Source organism: Myotis nattereri (assembly GCF_964212035.1).
Source record: "Myotis nattereri genome assembly, chromosome: 16".
Lineage (NCBI taxonomy): Eukaryota > Metazoa > Chordata > Mammalia > Chiroptera > Vespertilionidae > Myotis > Myotis nattereri.
In genome coordinates, this window is record NC_138091.1 from 13,931,559 (window position 1) to 13,956,686 (window position 25,128).

The following is a 25,128-nucleotide window of genomic DNA, read 5'->3' on the forward strand; positions in this document are numbered from 1 at the left end:
GCATTGCCCTGTGCACCAAGAGTTTGCCAGTTCAATTCCCAGTCAGGGCACATAACTGGGTTGTGGGTTTGGTCCCTGGTTGGGACACGTACAGAAGGCAACTAATTTATGTTTCTCTCTCACATTGATATATCTGTTTCTCTCTCCCTTCCTCTCTCTAAGCATGTCCTTGGGTGAGAATTAAAAAAATATATATTATAAACACTACTGTCATTTCCAAACACAGTACCTTCATATCAATGTAACCATCGGAAAGGTGAGGTAGATGGGAAATGACCACTCAAAATCCTCTCCATTTTAATTAATTAAGTCACTCATTCATTCAACCATATTTACTGAGCACCTACTCTGTGCCAAGTGCTGTTCTAGTCAATACAGGAGTGAACAAAATTGGCAAACACATTTGTCCTCTTGACATCGTGGTGGAGGAGATGGATTGGTGCCGATGGCTGGAGACTGACCAATTTCCCCCCAAAATCTTTAGATGTTAAAATTGTGTTTGAATGACTGAGACCTACATGTTGCTGTTGGCAACATCACTTGGGGTTTCCCTGTAAAATTAGAACAGACAACTTTGCACAGGCACGAAGACTTAAAACCGTCTCTCCTGAGAAACACACTTGTAACTAGGGATGTTAATCCAGGAGAAGGAAGTCTGAGGGGGCTCTGACTGCCATTCAAAGAGACATCTTGTTGTCTTACAGGAAAAAGGATACATTCCTTCTGGGTGGCTCCATTGGGCGGACCTCATGCCAGCAAAGTCAAAGTTGCCCCGCTCCCCCGTGAAAACTAGCTGGAATTGCATCCTAAGAACAGAATGGATTGCCTCAAGGTTCGGGGGAGCCCCCGCTCTAGACGCATGAGTGTGAGAGAAGGGAGATCTGGTGCCCAGAGGGAGAGGCACTAAAACACCTCATAAGTCCCTTTCAGTCATGAGTCTGAATAGCATTCTTGTGACTGAGTGTGCCAGGAAAATGCACCTTCTCCCGCCCCCAGGGCTGTTGACTGGGAAGTACAGATCTTCAGATGTAGACTCTTGTCCTGAACCTCCCAGGTGTGCTGAGTTCAGAATGGGCCAAAGAAGAACACGCCTCCACAACGGGGTAGCCCCCATCCCACCGCCAGGCTACCAGACCAAGGCGGGGCCAAGGGACTTGCTAAGGTCATGGGGACAAAAAATGACAGAAGCGGGATTAGCCTGCCTTCTATTCGGCTCCCAGCAAATGCTCTAAGGAAAAGACAGGTGGATGACAACTCCAAAAGTGACAACAGGGGCTTCGCTAGGTGTCCCCCAAGAGCCACATGAGCAGGCAAAGGGAGACAGGTCCAAGTTCTTTCCCTAAGGGACCCAGGACTATATAAGTGCGTCCGGTCAGGTCCCACAGTAGGTGCGATCCTGCCTCCTCCATCCAAACAGTGGTGTTGGAGACAGTGCTGTATGTGTGCGCAGGCTCCTCAGGCCATTGAGAAAGAACAGAAGAGCAAAAACAGAGCTCACTGCCGCCCTGTTCCCCCAAGACAGGGCACCTTGTGCTAAGTCTGCCCCCAGGTTCCTGACCTCTCCTGCCAGGCTGGTCATCCTGGGGCAGGAGAGAAGGAGGCAAGCCCTCATTCTGGGACTAGGGCGTCATCTGTAACGGAATTCACAACACCAAAAGGGAGAGGGTTTCTGGATTCTAAAAAGTCAGAAATACAAAAGAAAAGAAACAAGAGGGGAAATTAGCAGGAGACTCCAGAGGAATTAAAATGGGAACTGGAAGCAGCCTACAGTCAAGCATCGCCATTTGAGCAGAAATGGGGGGAGGCTAATCCCAATCAATGAAACAGACATGGAAACTACAAAACACTTGAAGGAAATGCATTTTTACTGCTTCCCGAGCCATTGCAGGATTACAAACTAGGCTTAAAAAAAAAGAGAAAAACACTGATCTTTGGGGAGCTGCTTTACTGAATAGATAAGAATGACTTGTAATTAGCAGGCCAATTGTCCATGGAGGAGCCTGCTTGAAGACAGTCTGTCCTTCTGCACCGTGCCTGGGCCCTGTGCAATCTTTGAAGTCCTGTCTGAGCTATTAGTCAGTTCATCACAGCTTTTTATCTGACAGAGAAAAGAAAAACACCTTCGCCCAGGTCCAATTTGGAGAAGATTTGAGTTTGCAGTGTCCGAGTTGATGCAGTTACGGCAGGACAAGTTCAAGAAGGAGACCGGAGGGAGAGCGGAAAAGGAACACAACCCAACAGGAGTGAGCAGGAATCAAAAGAAGGACAGATGGAGAAAGAAGCGACGGTGGACAAAGATGCCGAAAGGAACAAGAAGGAACATTTTAATGATGTGACTTAAAAGACAGAGAGAAGTGACAGATCCTCTTTGCAAATGCTTGGGGTGGGGGAGGAGGGGCTGGCACGGAGGTGGGTAAGAGCCGGCTGCTGATTATCTGAGAACGGAAGCGCTGTCTGATTTCCCAAAGCATCAAGAGCCTTCCAAGCTGATGGGACAGCGTTCCTGGGAAAGTTCAGGCAAACAGCTCAGGACGCAGTGATAAGTCAGGGAGGGTCAACTGCTAGTCCAACAGGGAGGCTGGGATGGGGAGTCCTGGGAGCTCAGGCTGGGCCTCAGGCCATTGTGTTGAGGAAGTGGATTAACGTGACCCTGCCCTCTCAGCAAAGCAGCCAGACGTCAGAGTTCCTGCTGATGGGGTCTGAGGCCGACCCCAAGATGGGGGAAGAAAAGCTCTCCTGGCAACTTCTTTGCTATTATGGGGTTCAGCCCCCTCCCTGCCCAGTGCCTAGGGGGTCACAGCAAGGGTCTGCATTCCCAGGACCTCAGAAGGCTCTGGAACACACTCTTAGAAGTCATTTAAAAGGAACAGCCACCACCATCCCAGGGTTCCGATCCCTCCTCGCTACAGCAGCAAAACCCAAGGAAGAGCGAAGAGGTGACTACGGATGGGAAGCAGACCTCCCAGAAGAGGACATTTGGCTAAGGGAACCACGAATATGTCTAGAGGACAGATGTCCTAAGTAATGAGACTTTAATGCCGGAGCTAATGGGAACAGTACACGAGACCAAATGCCAAAAAAGCAAGAAATAGAGTGTTTGGGAAGCTGCAGAAAACAGCGACTCTCCTCCCAACCACCAGGGAGCAGGGCCAAGGCTGGGCCACTCAAGCCTGCTCGGGATGCAGCCTCCATGAGTTCTGAGAAGGGGACTGTGGCTTCCACAAGGAGGACCCAGGGTTCTCCTGTCCTCTAACCAGGAGTAGGAATGAGCCAGGGTGGGGGCTGGAACCCTGCTCAAGAATGCCATGTCCCTTGGGGAGCCAAGGCCACGGTTCCAACCCCCACCGCAACTGGATGAGCACCCTGGAGCTGCAGGCCAGGCAGTCTGAGCCCTGCCACTGACCACCACCAAGGTCATCACCACCACCCACCACCGTGGACCCTGAGGACCGAGCTTGAGAGTAAAACCGGGTCTCTAAGGGTTTCCCAGGACACCTTCCTTTACTCGTACCTTTCAGGACAGAGGGCTCGAGGGCACAAGAAACAGAAGGAATCGGGAAGCAGGGCAAAGAGAATCAAGAAGGAAAGAACAGAACTGGAGCAGGGAGCAGACGAGAGCTGGCCAGCATTCTGCGTCTTGTGCACAGTGCTGGCTGGTAGAAATGGGGCAGGGAGGGGAAGTGTGATAAATGGGGCTGTTTGTGAGCTGTGCATCTCCGTAATAAAACTGGGAACGGCCCAAGGTCCATCCTCTCCCCCCAGGTCGCTTTTTCTCTCATCACTCTCAGGAGCTCGGTCTCACGCAGAATCATCCCGGGGTTCTTTCAATTCTGTAAAAGGGGTTTATGTTTTTTTCTTTTTAAAAAAAAAAAATTTTTCTTTATTGATTAAGGGAAAGGGTTTATGTTTTTTTCATTCTGGTTTAGGTTTTTACATTTTCTTTAAATTGCCTTCACTATCTTAGCCAATATAATCTATTCTTGAAAAAGAGCCCTTTTACCACCTGGGGCTCCATATGCCCAGCATGTAGTGTTAAGTGAGGGTCACCAGCCCTGAAGTACCCTGATCAGAAGGTCATTTATCTTCCCATCCCTTCCTGTGACAACCTGTCCCAGGGCATGAGCAGGTGGGTCTTTGCTTTCTCAAGTAATCTGAGTATCACTGACTATTTACATCGGGGAGGATGAGAGCCAGCTGCCCTGCTGGCCCCCAAAGGAGACAGAGCCCAGCAATGTACTTGAGGTGTGACCTTTCACAAGTTACTAAGCCTCTTCGAGTTGATTTCCCCATCTGTTAGATGAGCACCTATACTTAGAGGGTGATGGAAGGGTGCAGCGAGACACCACCAGTCCAGCGCTTAGCAGGAGCCGGGTGGGGGGCAAGCCCTGGAGATGGAGCTCTTACGAGTATTTCCCTCACTGTTTTATGCATGTGGCTTGAGGCCACATCTAACTGAGATCTCAGGTCCTCCTTGCCGCTGGCTGTCTGGAGTTGCAGAGGGCTGAGGTTCTGTAAGGTCCTGGGAGATGATCCCCCTTCCTGGCACTTGAGCAGAGGCCAGGGGCTCCCCAGCCACATAGCAGGACTGGGTCCTCCCAGCATGACCACGAGTGCCCTTCAGGGACCAAGCAGGGCCAGAGCCTCTGCCCCGGCCCATGCAGTGGGAGCAACGCCAGTGCCCAGCCCCGCACGCACAGCCTGTGGCTTTCCCAGCTGCAAAGAGGAATGAGAACTGCTGCACCTGGAGCCCCTGTCACCTGCCCTGAAACTCAGCTGGCCCCACCTGTGCTGCTGGGCGTGATCATTCTGGTCAAAAGAATGAACTTTGGGGAGGGTCTGGGGTGGCACAGTCGGTGCACATTAGGAATCTGCTGGCAAGGCACCCCTGGGAAGCCCATCTTCCTGAGCTTGCCAACATTTCTGCTCCATCGATGGCTGTTTGGCCCACGCGGTGACCTCATCTGAATGCCAAAATGCAGATGCGATGACATTTAGGTGGACAGAAGAGAGGGCACAGAGACCACCTGGTTCTGGCCCCATGCCTGGCCACATGTGTCCCCAAGAAATTGGATCCTTTTACCCTCAGAATCAAATTAGGAATCTAAGTTGAGCTCTCTGCCTACTGTCTCCAGCAGAACTGTGGGAGATTCTCTTTTTAGCCCCCACCCTTTGAGTTGTGTTCTGCACCTTCGTCTCCTTTCTTTTCCCCTCTCCCAGTTTCCCCACTGCCTGCCCTGACACAGTAAGGCGGCATGAAGCTGATTTTCTTAAGGTCAGTAATTATCCCTCCATGTGAGAAGTGGCACTCAAAGTGGTCATCGGGGAGAGCGGAGCCCTGGCCGGTGGGGCTGCCTTACCAGACGCCCCTCCTGGGCACCTGCCTTTGGCGGCAGCTGACGCCGCTCCCAGGAGAGCGGGTCTCATTACTGGAGGCACTTACTTCTGATGAATAGCCAGCCGATCAGCTATTTTATTCATCGACCTCAGCCCCATGACTTGTTGCTGCTTACACGCATTGAATCTACCCTGAGAGCAAATATGCTGCCATAGCAGAGTCACAATGACATGCCACTGGCTCTGAAGGCACTTCCAAGAAGGGAACTGTGGCAACATGTTCGGGAAAGAACCAGTGTGCCTCCTCCCAAGGTGAGTGCTTAAAGGACGGCACATTAGGAAACCTATGTCTTGGTTCTTTCAAAGTAAGACTCAGGCACACCGCAGGCAAAGGCCCCCAAAGGCATGCCACCGGCATTAAGTTCACATAATGACTGGACCCAGATGTCCAGCTCCATCAGCCGTCCTGCCTGAAGCTTCTCTGGACCCCTCACCTGTAGTCACCTATGCAGTCCTGGCCCCGAGCTGAGAAAGGGCAGGACTGGCACGGCACATGCGCTCCTGTGACTCACAGAGCTGTCCCGGACATGCAGGAGCCATCCTGGAGGACAAACCTGGATCACCCCCACACAGGCCCACACACCTCGAGGTGTCTGGTGTCTACAAAGCTGAAAGTCAGGGGTTGGTAGGTCTCGGCATCCTCGCCCACCTCTGGGAGAGAGAGAACGCATTCACAGCCCCGGTTTTTCATTAAGATTTCCGCCCACAGTTTGATTCAGTGACCCGTCACCCGGGTTCACAACTCTCTGGCTTGCGCTGTATCTTCCTCCTTCAATGGTCTGCATTACTCAGATCTTATTAAAGGTTGATGCTTCGATCAAGGTACTGCCCTTTTAAAAAGATATGTGGAGAAACGGCGAAGGGACCAGGGAAGATCAACGGAAATGATTCTAGTGAATGGGAAAACTAAACGAGAAAAGGCTAAAAAATGTAGGGGAAAAAGAGAAGGAACGCAGCTGTCACTCACATCTCTAATCTGCAAGTTATCCAGTGATGACTAAGACATGTGTGTGCAGAGTAAAGCAGACTAGGTTCTCATTGGGCAGAATGAGGTGGAGCACCTAGGAAGGAAACGTTGGCCTAGGACACAGGCACCTAGACTCTAGACCAGTGCCCACACCACTCGCTAGGAAACCTCAGCCCTGAACCCCACCTCCCTGACTTCAGTTGTCTCACTTATAAAATGGGGGAGTTAGGTTAAATGACTCGCCTGCAATAAAAATTCTATGATTCTGTAATGGATGACAGAATACTCCTTTGCCTTTGCAGAACATTCTGCTTTAACTTCTAAAGAAGAAGGAGGAGGAGAAGAGTAGTAATAACAATAATAATAAGAAGAAGAATAACAATAATATACAGGGTTAGCAACTGCCCTGAATGGGATTGAAATAAGCCTGCTCTTGAGGGCCTGAGAGCCTCCGAGGGTTTGCTGCTCAGCCCTCCCACCAAGCCCTCTTCCCTATCAGCAATGTCTGCAAAAGAAGATGCTAAAAATGCGAGGTCATAAACGTGACTCGGGGAAAAATCATGGGTTCGTTTCCCAAGATGGAGAAAAGAGGGAAACAATTCCAGCAGAAGGCATTTTAAAAATGAATTTAACCTAGTCCCTGACATAGTCTGTCAGAGTCCCCCACCCCATCACCCATCTCAGACCTCTTATCCACAAGTGACCTCAAACCACAATGGTGTGGTTCCACAAGATATGTACTGTCGAGGGATATAACAACAACTGTAAGACAGAATGCACTTGAATTCACCACAATTTCAAAAGTCGACCATGCACGACCCAGAAGGAGGAGGGGGGCGGGGAGGGCAGGGCGGCGGGCGGGGGGGGGGGGGGGGGGGAGGGTGCCGGGAGAATGGCGACATCCAATAGCCTCAGCTGGTGCTGGTTCCAACAAGTGGTGGAGATTCTCACTAACCATGGAAAAGGAGCCAGAGTGCAGATCTAAAGGCAACAATCCTGCCTGGCCCTGAGGAATCACGCAGTGAAACTAAAGAATGAAGCTTCCTTTGGTGCAATTCCCTTCTTTTCCGGACCCATGGGCATGTCTGGCTGGGGCCAGTGAATTAACCTCTTTCAATCAGCTCACTTTTTCAGCTGTCTTCACCACTGCTTCCTGCACAATTGATATGAATCGACTGCACAGTCAATCTGACCTCTCATTAAAATAGATTGAAAAGAATGCACTGGATTTTTCCTCTACCTGTGCTGGGCCAGCCTACAACTGTGGGTAAACTCTTGGTATCTTAGCAGCAGAGTCCTTCAAATGTATGTGTTCTGAGCCCCCCACATGGAAAGAGGGGCAAATGTGCTTGCCTTCTGGGCTTGGGGTTCGGTGGCGGAGGACATAAAGACAGCAAGTAACATACCAGGGAGAATTGCCTAGTCTAGGAATTTTTGGAAAAGTATTTGCATGGCTGACCTACTAATTAAAGCCTCATGTGTCCAAGGTAGCATCCACTTTCCAGTTGGAATCATATCTTGCCCACAGCAGTGAGCGCGGCGCATCTGTTGCATGAACACACATGCACATGGCTGCAGGCGGCGGAGGGAAACCGAGCTCGGGGCCTGAGCAGCACCGCCCACTTCTCACCCGACCCCTTCCTCCTGCTCCTGGTTCTGCTACTTTCTGTCTTCCTGGTGTCCTTCCCTACCCACTCCTCCACGAGCCTTCCTAAAGCATCCCACAGTCTCACTGCTTCCCCGACATGTACTTGTTTTTTACTCAAAGATAAAATGGAAATCATGCAAGACTAAGGCCTTCAGTCCAAGGCAAGATGTTCTTTTTCTTTCCTTCCAATTGCTATATTTGAAGCAAAAAAACAAGTTGACTCTCTGTTAAGATCAATTCATTATAATGAGCCCACAGTGCTTCAAAAAATGGAGTGTTTGGGTGATTTGACAATTCATTGCCCAGGAACCCGAGAAGAGAACTCACTAAATCAGTCAGCAAATGGTGCTGTGGTGCTGTGGTCTGTGAGGAAAATCAGAGCTTTGGGTGTGTAATTAATTCCTGGAGGGGAGAGAGGTGGGACGGAGTGCTCCCTTGATTCCTCTAGAAATAAGCAGAGGAACCCGAAGATGAAGGACCCTTTCAGTCTGTAAGGGTCACTTCCAAATACTTTTCCTTTTGCCTAAAAACATTTCCTCAGGTTGTTCTTCCCACAGCCCTGAGCACGTCTCCACCCCCGCCCCCAAATTCCTCCGTCCCCTCCATCACAGAGCAGGCAGTGGGAGCACCCAGGGCAGCTCTGACTTCACCAACAGCATCTAACACATCCTAATAGCTTCCCAACCCGTCTGTTAATTAGCCTTTGGAGGAGGGAACAGGTTTAAACGTGAGACGCGGGTATGGAATTAATGTCAAAAAGAAGTCAGTGTCCTCCGGCATTTCCCGGGCAGAACCCCGGCCCTGGGAAACATCAACAACATCAACAGCCCCTTATGGAACAGCCCCCAGGAAGCACTGCAGAAGCTGCTCCTGAAACATTAAAGCAGCAGTTCTCAACCTGTGGGTCGCGACCCCTTTGGGGGTCGAACGACCCTTTTCCAGGGGTCGCCTAAGACCATCGGAAAACACATATATAATTACATATTGTTTTTGTGATTAATCACTATGCTTTCATTATGTTCAATTTGTAACAATGAAATTGGGGGTCACCACAACATGAGGAACTGTATTAAAGGGTCGCGGCATTAGGAAGGTTGAGAACCACTGCATTAAAGCCAGTGGACGCCTGAGGCCCATCAGCTTGAGCCTCCGGGGCAGGTGAAAAGAAGAAGGTGAGGTGGGGATCCTGGTGGGAAAAGGGGTTGCAATTGGTAAAGGTGGGCACCCCCGTTTCTCCAGGTGTGGCACTCCCGGTCCAGATCACGGGGTTCCTCTGTCTCTTTCCCCTCCTGGCTCAGTGCGACTGTGCTCATCTGTCAGGATCACAAGAGAGCTGAGAGCTTCTCCTACAGACACCGACTTCTCCCACTGAAGCAGGATGGCAACGCCTAGTCAATTCTGGAAAAGTTTAAATCTGTTCTTCCCTGAAGGGACTGGGGAGGTGAGAGGTAGCCCTGCCCTAGGGAGTGTGTGCGCGTGCGCATGGGCAGGCTGGAAACCCCAGGAGGAAGCAGGCGGCTGATCTGGGGGCTCCTCACCCAGCCTCCTCACCCTGTTTGCCCAGCTACCACCTTCAGAGAATCACATCAGAATGAAAGGATGAGCTCCTTGCCTTTTCAGAAAGCAAATGTCTTTGCTGAACTATTTCAAGGAATATGTAAGCACATGCACATCCCACCTCCTCCACTGCCCTCTGAAGAGCAGACTTTCTTTCTTCCCCCTTCTCCCTGGGGAGCACTCATCATGGGATAAATATTTACCTATCTCCCTCACATGCTCCTTTTCCCTACCTAATTCCCCAACAAGAATGCTGCACATTAAACTCCCTGAAATAGCAAACGGTGATCTCTGAAGTGTGAGCCAAGCGAGCGGAGCGGTGGTACCATGCACACCCAGGAGTCCGTGAGCAGCTCCCTGAAGTGTGCACACTCACCCTGACACACCTGGGAAGAGGTCAAGATGCGATGCTGCTGTGCCTGAGTTACCCCAAACTGAAAAATAAGCCCCCCCAAGGTCACTCACGGGGTGTCCTAGATGGATCTCTCATGCTTTGTCTCCGTTCCCCTCCAAACACAGACAGGCATTGTCCCCTACCCAACAAGCACCAGTGCGATGGTTTCCGAAGCACTGCCAGGCGAGACTGCAGCTGCTGGAAGAGGTGCTGTGAACTGAATGAAATCAGGAGTTGAAGCTGAGGGAGAAACATCTCGTATTTACATAATGGTCTGAGGGCTGAAATTCATCTCCTTTCCCATGGTTACCTCTCTGCCCTGACTCCAGAGAGAAACTGCCCCCCGGTGGCATCACCACAGAGCCATACACCATGTGCCCTGGTTCGGGGAGGGGAGGAGATCAGGGTAACAGGGAGGGGAGAAAACACCAAGAGGGGCCAGTGACATCTCCAGGGCCACAAGCCAGGAGAACACGGGCCAGGGCCAGGGCCAGCGCCAGCTTCCAAACACCACCAGTACCCTTCTAGGTGATGATGAGTACATTCAGCAGGAGGTGGCAAGGGCAGGGCAGGGGGCAACTCCCTCTACAAGAGCAGAGAACAAGGACTCAGAGAAGAAAGAATCCCAAACAAAGGTTTACGGAATCAACCGAAAGGCCACAGCCAGAGTGGAAGGTGTGATCAGAAGCCAGGACCACAGGAGGTTAAAAGGAGACAAGCCTCTGGGGCTGGAAGCAGAGGTGGAGCCATAAGGACCAGATACCCCTGCTTCAGGAAGGCGCTTGCCCACAGGCAAATCCCTCTCTGCTTTCCTTCCCTGTCCAGAAAGAATTTCTTCCTCCGACAAGACCCAGAGGAGTGTTCTTGTTTTGCTGTTCATCCCACCTGCCTTCTGCATTTGAGAACCTGCACGGACCACAGACCATCCGTCACAATTCCTCCATCAGTTCCCGGGACCAGTATGGACACAGTCTCACTACCTGAGAAATAAGATGGGAGTGGAACAGAGAGCAGTGGCACCTCTCAGTGATGAGCAAGCGTCATAAACGGGGCTCCTGGAAGGGCCCTAATTCCAGCACCCGAGTCGTCAGCATTGAAGTACCCACACTCTGAGGATTTGACTCAAATCCAGGGAGCATCGTTTTTTCTCAACATCCACAGGGAAGTGGGGGGGGGGGGGTGCTCAGAAATGTCTCTCTGCCTCTCTCTCTTCATCAAGGTACAGGTGATTAATGTCCCCAGCAGTGAGGGAAGAGGGTTTTCAGGACAAAAGAATAGCAAACAGGTCTCTGGCTCAGGGTGGCTGCCTGATGGATAAACTCAGAAGCAGAGGTGGTCCCGGAGAGGTGGTCCCGGTTCCTAAGGCCGTGCACACATCATGTGCCAGACATGGAGGCCTGTCCCAGGGCAGGGTTTGTTCCCTGAGAGGACTCTGGTGAACCACGTCCAGCCATTCATCATCGCGAGGGGACTGGAAGCAAAACGAAGTTTATATCTCCTGGGTGCTTTGTTCCTAGAGTAGCAACAAGAGACTGCTTTGACTTCCCAGGGGGCTCACTGGGAGGCGGGGAGGTGGGGTGGGAGGCAGTCAGGGTGAAACCATGGACTACCAACCACCTTTTGAGCTCTTGGCATGCGTTTTGGTGGGAGGCTGCCCCCACTGCCTCCCAATTTTCAGCAGTGAAAGATGCCCAGCAGGTTTAGCACAGCAAGAAGTGTTAACTCAGAGTTCTGCCTACAGGGTTTAAAAGAACAAGTCCTCCAGGCTCAGCAGGAAAGATAAGCAGCCCACTCGGCAGGTTGTGGTGAGGAGACACCATCTGCCCTTGGTCAACATATCGCCCCCATCTCTCACACCATCCAGTTTACACTAAGTCACTTGGTACTCTTTTCCGTGAGGTTCCAACATTGGTCAGTTTCCTTTACTGAGGATGATGCTCCAGTTTGACTCAGAAAACCAAATGTATTAAGAGCCTACACCGAAGTGCCATAAAAACTACGCCCTGGACCCTCACCCAGGATGACAGAATGTGTAAAATTCTTACACTCAAGCTTCAGGGACCCCGCCAATCCTCACTATACTCTGTAAATCCCCCGACCGCCTCAAGCACAAGAGGCGTTGATTTATGGCATGTCAAGGAAGCAAGGGTGAACGTGACTTTAGAGTCAGGAGGGACCCGGGGATGCTGAGATCGAAAGGGACCAGGGAAGCGCGTTAAGAGTATGGAGAGGGGTGAGGCTCCCGGAGCCTGGGGGCGGGCCGCTGCCAGAGGCTCTCACCTGTGGATGTTCATCTCCCGCGGCGGGCGGTGGGCCTTATCGTAGGAGACCTTGGCGAAGACGCCGGCCACGATGACGAAGGCGATCACCCCGCAGGTGATGTAGACGGTGAAGTTGGTCTTGTCCTTCTCGGGGTCGTACTTGTTCTCGGGCCCCGGCGACACCACCTTGGTGCTGGGCGTCTGCACCCACACGGGGCTCTGGTAGTTGTTGCACTGGCGCTGGTCCAGCTTCTCATGGCGCTTCTTGCAGCAGAAGCGGTAGTAGCAGGTGCCGCAGCAGTACAGGTAGCCGCTCTCGCTGTTGTTGCACTCGAACTCCTTGTCGTACTGGCCGCTCACGTCGTAGTAGCCCCAGCACGTCTCGTAGGTGACGGCCGCGCTGGCAGCCGCCGCCACCGCCGCCGCCGCGGGCTGTCCCCGCCGGCTCCCCGCCTCCGGGACGCCGGACGCCCGGGCGGTGCCGTTCAGCTCGCGGCCGCCCCGGGCCAGGGCGCCCCCGGGCCGCCGGCCCCCGACGGCAGGGGCGCCGGCGCTCAGGGTCCGGTTGGCAGCGCGGCCGCGAGCGCCGTGGGCGCCGGGCAGCAGGTCCAGGAACTCCGGTGAGAGGAGCAGCAGCAGCAGGAGGCGCCGCGGCGCCATGGCGGGGCGGGCGGGCGGGCGCGGGAGCTTCAGGCCGCTCCCTGGCCGGCGGGCTCGGAGGGCGGCCGCGCGGGCCCGGCTGGCGGCGCGGGGCGGTCAGTGGCGCCGGGGCGATGGCGCCATCGGGGCGCGAGCGGCGGCAGAGGCGACAGGGGCGCGCCGTGCGCACGGAAGGGACCGGCCCGGCGCGGGCTGCTGGCTCTCACGCTGCGCGCCGGCTCCGCGCTCCCCCTGCGGGCTCGGCGCGCCTCCCGGGCAGCCCCATCCCCCGCCGGCGGCGGCACCCCGCGCGCGGCTCTGCTCGGCTCAGGCGGGACCCGAAGCGCAGCTCCGGGAGGCGGGGGCAGCGTGGTCCCGTCCGGGCGGGTCCTGCGGGACAAGAGAAGGAGCCGGTCAAGGGGGGGAGCGGCCGGTGCTCCGGGAGGCGGGTGGAGAGCGGAGGGCGCGCGCAGCCCTCGAGGAGCGAGGCTCCGGGCCGGGAGGGGCTCCGAGCCCACTCCCGAGACGGGCCCGGCGCGCTGGCCACGGAGGGCGCACGAGCCGCCCGAGTCGCCCCTCCGGGCGTCGCGCCGCTGCCCGAGCCCTGGACCGCCGGCCCCGCAGCGCGTTCCCGCCGCAGGCGGGCTCCCCGGGACGGACCCGGCTGCCGCGGGGGTCGGGCGGCGGGGTCGGGGAGCGCGGCGGCCGGACCTCACTCACCATGCCCTGCTGCGACTGCAGAGGCGGCGGCGGCCCGGCGGGAGCGCAGCGGCAGGAGCGAGCGAGTCGGGAGCCACCGCTCGCCGCCCGCACTGGTGCCGGAGCGGAGCGTGTGCGAGAGGAGCGAAGGAGACACACGCACTCGCACTCCCGCACACCCGGGAGCGCCGCGAGAGGAGGGGGGGCAGCCGCTCAGCTCCCCGCCGCCTACGCTCACACGCCCGGGCGCCCGGTGGGAGGGGGGGTTCCTCTCTGCTTCTTCCCCCTCGCGGCACTCGCAGCTCCGCGTCACCAAAGCTCAGGACACCCGTTCATCAACAAGGCGAGCCAGGCCAGGCGCGCAAAGAGGGGCCCGGGAGTAGGACGGGAGTGTACCCTCTGTCGCTGGCCGGCGGAGGACTAAACCTTCCCTGCCTTTGCCTGGTCCAGCCCTGGCGGCCGGTCCCATCCTACCGGGTCCCGGGCTCGGGCTGTGCGCCACCAGAGCTGGAGCTGGGGTTTCTGCAAGCCTTTGCCTCTCTCTAGTGGCGGCGCTGGCTGCAGAGAGATGAGGTCAAGCCCATTGCTACAGGTTCCTAAACTGAGACCAGGGGTCAAGTGGCTTGTATGAGGTTATCGGGCTACCCGTGAGCAGGGACTACACTCTCTTCCCCTGGGGCACAGGGCTTCCCACCCCGCCTCCAACATGCACACAGGCACAAAGCCCCAGCGCTGGGTGACACCTCTATTTCCCTCCTTCCAGGACTATTTCCAGAGCTTTAGGGCACAGTTAGAAATGCTGTCTGAGCCTGTAAGAGCTTTGAAATTCCTCTCTGTAGCTGACAGGGTGGGGGTGGGGTGGGGGTGAGGGGATGCAGAGGGTGGTGTTTCGGTATGGGTGCTGATCTGATCTGTGAAAGAGGCCCAGGTGTAACTGTCAAAGCCATGAGGCCACCCACCCTAAGAGGGAGCCACAATCATCCTCTTTGGCATGCCTTGGTGGAGGAGGTGAGGAATGAGAACAGAAAGCAGTGGCCACTGCCAGGATCCTGCCTGCCTGGCCTGGCCTTGTGTGCCTGTGCCCAGAGGGCTTAGGTGGAAGGCAGAGAGCAGGTTGTGAGAGTGTGCTGGGCGTAGAGATTGTCCCCAAGGCTGTCTATTCGGTCCCATTCATGCATGACCCAAATCAAGGATCCCCCATGAGAGAAAGACAGGCTCTCCTCGGAACTGCAGAATGGATACATTGCAGCGAGAACACAGATTCCAAGGCACAAGAAGGAGCTACTGAACCGAGGATGAGAGGTGCACAAACTCCCCACTTGCTGCTCTCTCTCCATTCCCTTCCTCCTCCCATCCCCTCAACTTCCTCTCAGCTGCCACCCTTTTCTTAATGATCCTGTTCTAGAACCATTTATTTGGTGCCTGCTCTCCACCAGGCACTGGGGTGCATGCTGACAGAAAGGATGAGTAAGACTATCCCTCTCTTCATGGAGGGTACAGATAAACAAATGATCACCATATTGTGGTGATCACCACAATATGGTGATTTCCCACGAAAAGGTGGGCATGGGTGCTCTGAGAGCACAGATGACAGGTGCCCACCTAGCCCTGGAGCGGGAAGGGGGAGTCCAAGGCAGCTTTCTTGATAGGGTGATGAGCAGAACCTTGAAAACGATGAAGAGTTAGTACATCAAACAAGAGTGGAAGGACACTCGTAGCAGAGGGGGACATCATTAGTAAAATCAGGAAGACATGGTGCTGCAAGGCTATGTGAGCAGGGGATTAGCATAAACTCTGAGGGAGTCTTCCAAATAAAGCTGGCAGCAGGGCATTGATCCCCTGCCAAGGAACTTGAATTTATTCTACAGGAATTACCGGTGGGCTTTAGTCAAGGAGAAGACAGTGTCAGATTTACATGTCTGCTGGATCTCTAAGTCAACAGGAAGAGGGAACACTGGGTGGGAGAGGCGCTGCTCTGACATCCCAGGTAAAAGTCCACAGAGGGATGAAGTAAATTACTGGTAGTTAGTTGGTGCCCATCGTGCAAATGACAAGCATAATCAAAAGAGCGGGTTCAGGACAGCAGTAGGGATGGGCATGTTGAAGTGCCTGGAAGAGCTCTAAGTGAAGCTGTCCAGCACAAGGGTTTCAAGCTCAAGAGAGCAGATAAAAGCAAATGCCCTTGGGAATCACAACATTCTCTTTACCATCATACGATAGGCAGGCTTTAAGTCAATCAGTTCCTTCAGTCCTCTTTCCAGAGCTTTCACCTCTGTTCGTGATCCCAGAATTGCCCACTCCATATCTGGGAGCTTCCTCACAATGGGTACCAACGTGTCTTCCTCGTGTGGGACTCTATCAGACCTGAGCAGTGGCACTGAGTAAGGGAAACTGCTTTGGTTCCTCAGACTGCCACCACCCACAAATATGTTCTGAGCCCCTGTGCCCATAATGGACACTCACAGCCACTAAGAGTGTCATAGAGTTGGATAGGACCTTAGGGGTTATTTATTCCAACCCTGACTGTAGTATACTATATTTTTTTTCTATTACAGTTCACATTCAATATTATATTCGTTTCAGGTGTATGGCACAGTAGTTAGACATTTACATAACTTACAAAGTGACCCCCCTGATAAGTCTACTACTTACCTGGCACCATATCTAGTTATTACAATACTAGAGGCCTGGTGCATGAATTCATGCATGGGTGGGGTTCCTTGGCCTGGCCGGCTATCGGGGCCAATCTGGGCCATTACCCAGTCCCAATTGGACCCATTGGTGCAGCGGGCGAGGAGTGGAGGGCCGAGGGGGGGCACGCAGACTGCGGGTGGTTGACTTGGGAGCGCACTGACCACCAGGGGGCAGCTCTTGAATTGAGCATCTGCCCCCTGGTGGTCAGTGCACATCATAGCTACTGGCCGGTCATCCAGTCATGAAGATCACTTAGGCTTTTATATATATAGATTATTGACCACATTCCCTCTGCTGTACTGCATAGCCCCATGACTATTTTGTAACTGCCAATTTTTACTTCTTAATCCCTTTACTGACACTTCCAGCCCTCCTGGTAGTAGTCCAGGTTGGTTGCTTACCAACATCCATTTCCCTACTTTCTCCTTCTAGTTTCAATACCTGAATTGTTGACAGTATGGAAGTGTCCTTCCTCTGTGGGTCTGAACTGGTCAAACATTCCAGGGAAGAAGCATCCTTTTTTTAACACCTAGATAGCCCTTTGGTTTGGGGGAAAGTGACCCCATCCTTGGCTCTAGAAAGTAAATCCTAGTTGGGCTAAGCCAACCGTAATAATCTTATTTCTCTTGCCAGTGATCTGTTAAAAATGGACATGTGATCCAGTTCTGGCCAATACAGAATGAGGGTACTATTGAGAGATTCTGGGAGATTTTTCCTTGCTCTTAAAACCAGTGGTAATAATTCCTCTACTTTTTTGAGTGTTGTTTTTCTGGCTGTTATGAACTTGAGGTGGGGGTGGGGCCCATGACAGAAACCAGTGGTTAGTTGCAACTGAAATTCAGTTTCATAGTCACTAGTGCTTCTCACTAAATATTTCTACCTTCCAGACATATAGTAGAATTGCAATTCTGGGTTCATTAGTGAGTAGGAGGGGAATGTGACTTAGTACCAACTGGTCGACAAATCATGGGCAGAAATGATGTGTGTTATTTCTGAACCAGAGCATCTAATTGCAACTTCAAGACACTTTAAAGCTCTCATTTTCTTCTGGCATAGTGATCAGCAATGTTCTACATGGAAGTGGCTTTGTTAGACTGTAAGTGACGACAGTAAGTAGAGCCCACAGATAATAAAAATAATGCCCCACTATGGTCATGTAGCCTGAGAAAAAATATACTTTTTCATCATAAATCCACTAGAATTGGGGTCCGTTATTGCAGCATATCCTACCCCATCCTGACTAATACACTGAAGATGGCAGATGGAAAGATGGAACTATCATTTTGGAACCACTCATGGAAATATGCCCAGGGCCCTCCCAACTCTGGTCTTCCAAAAATGTGAAATAATAAAATTTCCATTTGTGGAATCTTATTTGAATCCAGAGTTCCTCTGAGATGCAGTCAAAGGCATCCTAATGGATACATTATGTGTTTTCTGTCTCCATTCTGACTTGCTCTAGGGTTTCTACCTAGCTATGCAAATTTGTACTAACCATACACTTCCATAGAATTTTGTTTTCTCCTCTATAAAATGGGGGGGAGGGGGGCGGTGGTGGGCGGGTGGCTAACTGGAGGGAGTGTTTATAGAAGAAGTTATCTCTATTGTCTCTTCCCAGGATGGCTTCATGGCCCCACAATCTGGTCCCTGCTATCCTTCTGAGCTCATATCCAACGACTCTCTCCTGACTCACTCCAGCCACACGGGTGCCCTTGATGTTCCTCAGAGCTTTTGCATTTGTGGACTGCCTGGAACCCCTTCAGGCCCAGATAAGTGCAGGGTTCTAAGTTACTACTAAAACGCCACTTATTAAAGAGGTTTCCTGATCATCCTGATGAAGATAGCACAACCATCACACCACTACCCAACACTTCTTCTTTCATCATGATCTATCTTCCCCCTATCATGATGCATTTTTATCATGGCATTTACCACTAATGGCTATACTTTCATTTAGATATTAAAATGTCCTATCTCACCTTCCACTAGAATATCTGCTCTTGTTTGAACTTTGTTATCTGATTTGACTGTTGTATTCTCAATGCCTAGGACAGTGCTTGGTACAGTGTAGGCTGCATGGACATGGGAAGACCCATCTCCAGCTGAGAGCTCCTCCAGGGTCTGCCTCAGGTATAGAAACTTGCCTCTTCTGGGAACACAGTCTTCCTTCCCTGGGTGGCCCATTTCCATAGACTGATCACGCTGAAGGTGTAAAGGCCCAGCCATTTCTGCCAGTACAGACACTCTGATGGACATGTTTTCTCCAAAGTATCAGAGTTCCCTGCGGTAAAGGCTTTGATGGGTCTGTATTGCATCTGCCCCACCTGCCTCCCCCATTGCCATAGGTGTTGATCCCTAAAAATGAGTCAAGCCTGCATGCCAGAGTTTGTCTCAGCATCTATTATAAGAAACCTGAGACTGGTACATAGGCATTTAGTAAATATGTGTTGAATAATGAATGAGTGAGTGAGTGAATGAGTCTATGATTCCCTAATTCCCTCAGTGACATACCTTTGAGTGATTATATAACTTCTGCTTTAGCATGTCTGGTGGCAAGCTATAAACTATCTCTTAATGCCATAAATTCCAATGTTAAATAGTTCTAATGGAAAATGAGAGTATGTTGGATTTCATTATTGTTGCTGATAGACAAATCATTGTATTGGCTCATGCTGAGCTTATTGTTGATTAGAGTATGTTTTCACACCTGTGCTACTTAGGATAACTTTTTGCATTCATTTGAAATACTTCATACATATTTTGGTTAATTTTAAAACTTGAACCCATTATTCCAGACTTTTAAGCATTTTAGGAAGGAACCTGTTATCCAATATGTTATTTCTCTCAATGTAGTAGGCATTTGTTTCTTGCCTCCCAACACTCTTCCTCCTTTCTTTCAGCCACAGTCTCTGATCTATATTCAGAGATTTACCCTCCATCACTCTCATCCCATGTGGTCTGCCTGAGGTCCACATAACCCAAATTTAAGCTGAACAACACCGCTTAACTCCTTGGCCAAAAATCTGAACAAAGTAAATCAGCGGCAGAAGCTCATCCAGTCAGATGACCCACAGGACTGTGTGGGCAGAAGTGAGAGAGATGCTCACTACTTTCCCTGGGAGGAGGTAAGCATGGCACTGTGGCACCTAACTTGTCCTGCGAAGGCAGACCCCAGGGCTGTTGGACCTCACAAGAAGCCTGAGAAAGGAGCCAGCAGGAAAGTAGGCTGTATGAAGAGATGAAAGTAAGTCTTGCTGGCAGCATTTGAACCTTAAATCTAGTTTCATCACCTTGAAGCCTGCCTACACCTATGCTTCTATGTCACCAGAGCCAATGTATCCGTACTTTCATTGAGATCCCTTTTACTGGATTTTCTTTCTCCAACTAAATGGTCCTAACTGATACAATTGACCTCACAGTTAGTTGATCAACACGATCAAAGGTTTAAGTTGGAAGACATGGCTTTGCCCTCCTGTGAATGACCTGACACATCTCCTGCTCTGTTTCGCGGCAGGTAAGGGCTGGGGGCTGGGGATGAGAGGAGCTGGACAGGCCAATCTGTGGGAGATAAGACAGGTGGCCATTCATAGCCAATGTCATCAAAGTGCCTCTAAACATAGAATGTAGGCTAGAACACTCCAATTCACTGAAAGCAGCTAAGAGAAAGTGTAGATACTGATGAGTGTGTTCCTGGTGTAAAACTCACATTCCTGTGGGGCAAGGTCAGAAGTGAACGGCCAACTGTTGAAGATGATTACAAAGCTTCATGCAAGCTTATCAAGGGACACATGAGTTTTAGAAATTGTCAGAAGCACAGCATTCATTCAGATAGATAGACTACAATAGATGTACAAGATTGGGGGATCTAGGCAATTATCCACAGAACCAACAGAGTGGATGGGTTAGGAGCAGGGCCCTGATTTTGGTGGTGGCATGGAATATTGGGGAGCTGAAATCAGGGATCTAGCGGGTATCCCTGGCAAAAGGCTTAGCCAACTGAGCCATTGTGGGAAGGTGCATGAAGAGCTTCAACTTGGAGTGTTGTTCCCTTGTGTAACTAACAACAAAGGTGACTTAAGGAGCAATGTGGGAGCAGGAAGCCATGGCCAGTTCTTAGTTGAGATTGAGAGTGGCATTGAGATTGACAGGGAGATGGCCCACGCCACTGCCATGCTTCCTGTTTCAGACAGATCTTGTAGGTGAAACCAGTTGGAAGACAAGGGGAAAATCAACGTTAAGAGGAGTGGGGGCACCAGCAAGGGCAGGAGAACAAATAGCATTTTGTGGTAAATTAATGATGGCCACTCCTCCTATCATGAGATAGAGTCTATTTGTCCTCCCTTTGAAGCTAGGGTGGCCTTGTGACTTGCTTTGACTTTGACTTGAATGTGGCAGAAATGATGCTGCACTAGCTTCAAGTCTAGCCACTAAGAGGCCTGGACACTTCTGCATTCTTGAGATCTAGCTAGCCATCATGTAAGCAGCCTGGGATACCTAGAATACTGAGTGGTGAGAGGCCATGTGGAGAGAGATATATCCTAAAAGATGAAATGCCATCTCCAGCATCTTATTCCCAACTGAGCTCCCAGCTAAATGCAGCATAGAATTACATACAAGGAGAACATCTTTTCAACATGAGGATGGCTATCTATAGCCAAGGAGAGAGACCTGGAAAAGACCCTTCATTCACAGCCCTCAGAAAGAACCCACCCTGCCAACACCTAGGTCTCAGTCTGGTCCAGATGAGACCAGAAGAAGAACCATTCATTTGAGCCCAAGCCAACCCACAGAATCATGAGAAGTAAAAGGTTGTTGTTGTTTTAGGTGTTTTAAGCCAACAAGTGTTTGTGATGGTTTATAACAACACTAGGGGCCCAGTGCACAAAATTCATGCACAGGTAAGGTCCCTAGCGGCTGCCGGCCAGGGCCTTCCTTTGTTCCGTGCCACCCCCTGGTGGTCATCACATGTCATAGTGAGCGATTGAACTCCCGGTTAGTGGAACTCCTGAGGGGACACTTTACATAGTAGGCTTTTATCTATAGACTAGAGGCCCAGTGCACAAAAATTTGTGCACTCGGGGGAAAGAGGGGGGTCCCTCAGCCCGGCCTGTGTCCTCTCGAGGCCTGGGACCCCTCGGGAGATAACGACTTGCTGGCTTAAGCCTGCTCCCAGGTGGCAGAGGGAAGGCCCAATCCCTAGGTGCAGCCCCTGGTCTGGCTCAGAGCAGGGCCAATGGGGGAGTTGGGGCGCCACCCCTGTCATGCACAGAGCAGGGTGGATCGGGAGGTTGCGATGCCACCCTCAGTCACGCTCAGAGTAGGGCTAATTGGGGGGTTGGGGCACAGCACCCATGTCACACTCAAGGCAGGGTCGATGAGGAGGTTGCTGTGCCACCCCCTGTCACGCACAGAGCCGCAGGGCAATCAGGGGGTTTGGGCGCTGCCTCCTGTCATGCTGATCCCGGTGCCGGGAGTCCTCGCGACTCCACTGATCCCGGTGCTGGGAGGCATATTACCCTTTTACTATATAGGACAGAGGCCTGGTGCACGGGTGGGGGCCGGCTGGTTTGCCCTGAAGGGTGTCCTGGATCAGGGTGGGGGTCCCCACTGGGGTGCCTGGCCAGCCTGGGTGAGGGGATGAGGGCTGTTTGCAGCTGGTCACACACCCGTCAGGGTGGGGGTCCCCACTGGGGTGCCTGGCCAGTCTGGGTGAGGGGCTGAGGGCTATTTTCAGGCTGGCGGGTGATGGAAGCTCCCAACCGCTCCTTTTTTTCTTTTTTTTTCTTTTTTTATTCTGGGCCAGCTTTAGCTCTGAGGCTTGGCTCCAGCTCTTAGGCCTCCGCTGCTGAAAGCAGGTATCTGGTTTGTTTTGGTTCTATAATTGAAACAATGTATAACTCCAGCTCTGAGATCCTGGCTCGCTGAAAGCAGGTTTCTGGGGTTTTGTTTAGCTTCTATATTTGTTACAGTGTTTCAAACTGCAGGCTCAGAGGCCGGCAAGGCTGGCGGGGAACGTTGGAGTCCTCTGTCCCTGAAGCAAGCAAGCCTCATGTTAGTTTCAAGCTGCCTGGCTGCCGGCCGCCATCTTGGCTGGCAGTTAATTTGCATACCGCCCTGATTAGCCAATGGAAAGGGTACCGGTCATACGCTAATTACCATGTTTCTCTTTTATTAGATAGGGGATAGATAGATAATAGACAGCTAAGATCATCCGTACATTATAGCATAGTCTCTAAACAGAAATGTATTAGGACCAACTTCACTCCACAAGATGTCTGAAGCTGTTTTTCATAGCTGCTGTATTAGTTTGCTATGGCTGCCGTAATGAAGTACCACAGCCTGGGTGACTTATAAAACAAAAATCTATTGTCTCACAGTTCCAGAAGCTAGAAGACTGAAACCGAAGTGTTGGCAGGGTGGGTTTCTTCTGAGGGCTGTGAATGAAGGATCTTTTCCAGGTCTCTCTCCTTGGCTATACATAGCCATATTCATGTTGACAAGATGTTCTCCTTGTACACAATTTGGTCTCCAAATTTACCTATTTTAATAAGAACACCAGTCATATTGGATTGGGGTCTACCCTTATGACTTTATGCTAATTCTATTACCTCTCTAAAGACCCTGTCTCCAAATAAGGTCATATTATGAGTTACTGGGGGGTTAGGAATTCAACATATGAATTTGAAGGTGGGAGGAAGGCACAAATCAACCCTGCCAAATGGCATGCTCAATATAAAACATTGTGGAAATATGTGCAAATGAGATAGAAAGAAAGAGAGGTCATGTTTGCCACCATCTATTATTAGAGAGATGTTAGAGAATACCAGTTTAGGTTATATTGGGAATTGTTGGTATTTTTCCTACACTGTTCATGACTCAAAGCAATTGCTTTAGTGAAATAAGATTCCAAATAGGAAGCGAAGGAAAGGGAATGCCTTCTCCTGACATTTCCCTCCTAGAGATGAAGTTAAGGAAGTTTGCATCATGCATAATTAGGACTCTAGAATAGTGGCATTTTAGAATTGGATGGGTACACAATAATTTATATTCGCTAGACCAGCGGTTCTCAACCTGTGGGTCGCGACCCCTTTGGCGGTCGAACAACCCTTTCACAGGGGTCGCCTAAGACCATCCTGCATATCAGATATTTACATTATGATTCATAACAGTAGCAACATTACAGTTATGAAGCAGCAACAAAAATAATTTTATGGTTGGGTCACAACATGAGGAACTGTATTTAAAGGGCCAGTAGGTTGAGAACCACTGCTCTAGACTCTTACTTCTAAGCCTATATCTAGTCATGGGAATACAAGAATGACCTCAATTTATCTCTATGGCTAGCCTGGCCTAAGATTAACTCATTTTTGCATTTATGTATTCATTTTTTATCATTTATTTTGCCAATCAGACTTTCAATAAATATTTAATAAGCCTCGACTATGTGCTAATCATTGGGTAGACCCCAAATTACAAACAAATAAATTACACTTTCTAACTTGTATCTGTAATCCTACCTAGGACCTCATAGAACAACCTTCTCTCCACCACATATTAGCAGATGTTAGCAATTGAATGTTTGTGTCCTGCAACCTCCCAGCCCCCATTCTATGTTGAAGCTCTAACTCCCCAGTGTGATGGTATTTGGATGTAGGGACTTTGTAAAATAATTAGACTTAGATGAGGTTATGAGGGTTGGGTCCCAAGGCTGAATTAGTATATTTATAAGAAGAGGAAGAGACCAGAGCCTTTTTTGCCATGTGGGTCACATGCAGCCCACCAGAGTATCATCACCAGACACCAGTCCTGCCAGCACCTTGATCTTGGTTCTCCGGACTCCAAAGCCATGATAAATACATTCCTGTTACTTAAGCCATCTGGTCCTGTATTTTGTCATGGCAGCCTAGCTAACTAAGATACCAGAGATTGGAAGGTAAAAGTACCTCTTCAAGAGGATTTCAGAAATGTTGTTCCCCCAGCTGAATGTCTACCAGCTCCTTACATCAGTTAGGTCAAGAGCTACACTATGAGGAGGATGCCTTAGCTGCAGTGGTCGGCAAACTCATTAGTCAACAGAGCCAAATATCAACAGTACTTCTTCAAAATAGACTCGCCCAGGCCGAAAACCGACTTCTGCGCATGGACCACGAAGTTTCAATTGCACTGTACGTGCGCCTGCACGTGGTATTTTGTGGAAGAGCCACACTCAAGGGGCCAAAAAGCCGCATGTGGCTCGTGAGCCACAGTTTGCCGACCACGGCCTTAGCAGGTTCAAAACACCTGAGGAAACGTTCTGGAAACAATTGAAGAGTCTAGCATGTGGGCCACTTGTGAGCTCAATGTCTAATAGCTTCTTGAGAAATAACCCTCCTTAAAGGGCTGTTTTCCTAAAGTGATTATCTAGAACAGTGGTTCTCAACCTTGGCTGCACATTAGAATCACCTGGGAATCTTTTTAAAATCCTGATTTCTGGGTCCCATCCTCCAGAAATTCTGTTTCTTTGTTATGGGGTTGGGCCACAACATTAGTAACAAAGAATCAGAATTTCCAGAGGATGAGGTCCAGAAATCAGGATTTTAAAAAGATTCCCAGGTGATTCTAATGTGCAGCCAAGGTTGAGAACCACTTATCTAGAACTAGGAAATGTAGTTGTCTTCATGTTTGTTGTAAATTCATTAGCTAGGAAAGGTAAATGTGCATGCTGTTTTTTACTTGTAACTCCAAAATGTAGAACCCTACTGTTAGAATTGGTCTGGTTATTGTATCTGTCTTTTCTTAAATATTTTTTTAATTGATTTCAGAGAGAGGAAGGGAGGGTGAGAGAAAGAGAGAAACATCAGTGATGAGAGAGAATCATTGATCAGCTGTCTCTTGC

General features: G+C 50.8%; 1 protein-coding gene across 3 annotated transcripts in view; it reads right to left on the reverse strand.

The window, feature by feature from the left end:
* The window catches only part of SHISA6 (shisa family member 6), a gene marked incomplete at both ends in the record, with an annotated part of 285,249 nt that extends 272,368 nt beyond the window's left edge, over positions 1-12,881 (reverse strand). For all 3 annotated transcript variants that reach the window (XM_081110688.1, XM_081110687.1, XM_081110686.1), the window contains one exon: positions 12,241-12,881. In XM_081110688.1, coding sequence (XP_080966814.1) covers positions 12,241-12,881 — 641 coding nt within the window. The remainder of the gene's footprint in view (positions 1-12,240) is intronic.
* Positions 12,882-25,128: the final 12,247 nt, after the last annotated feature.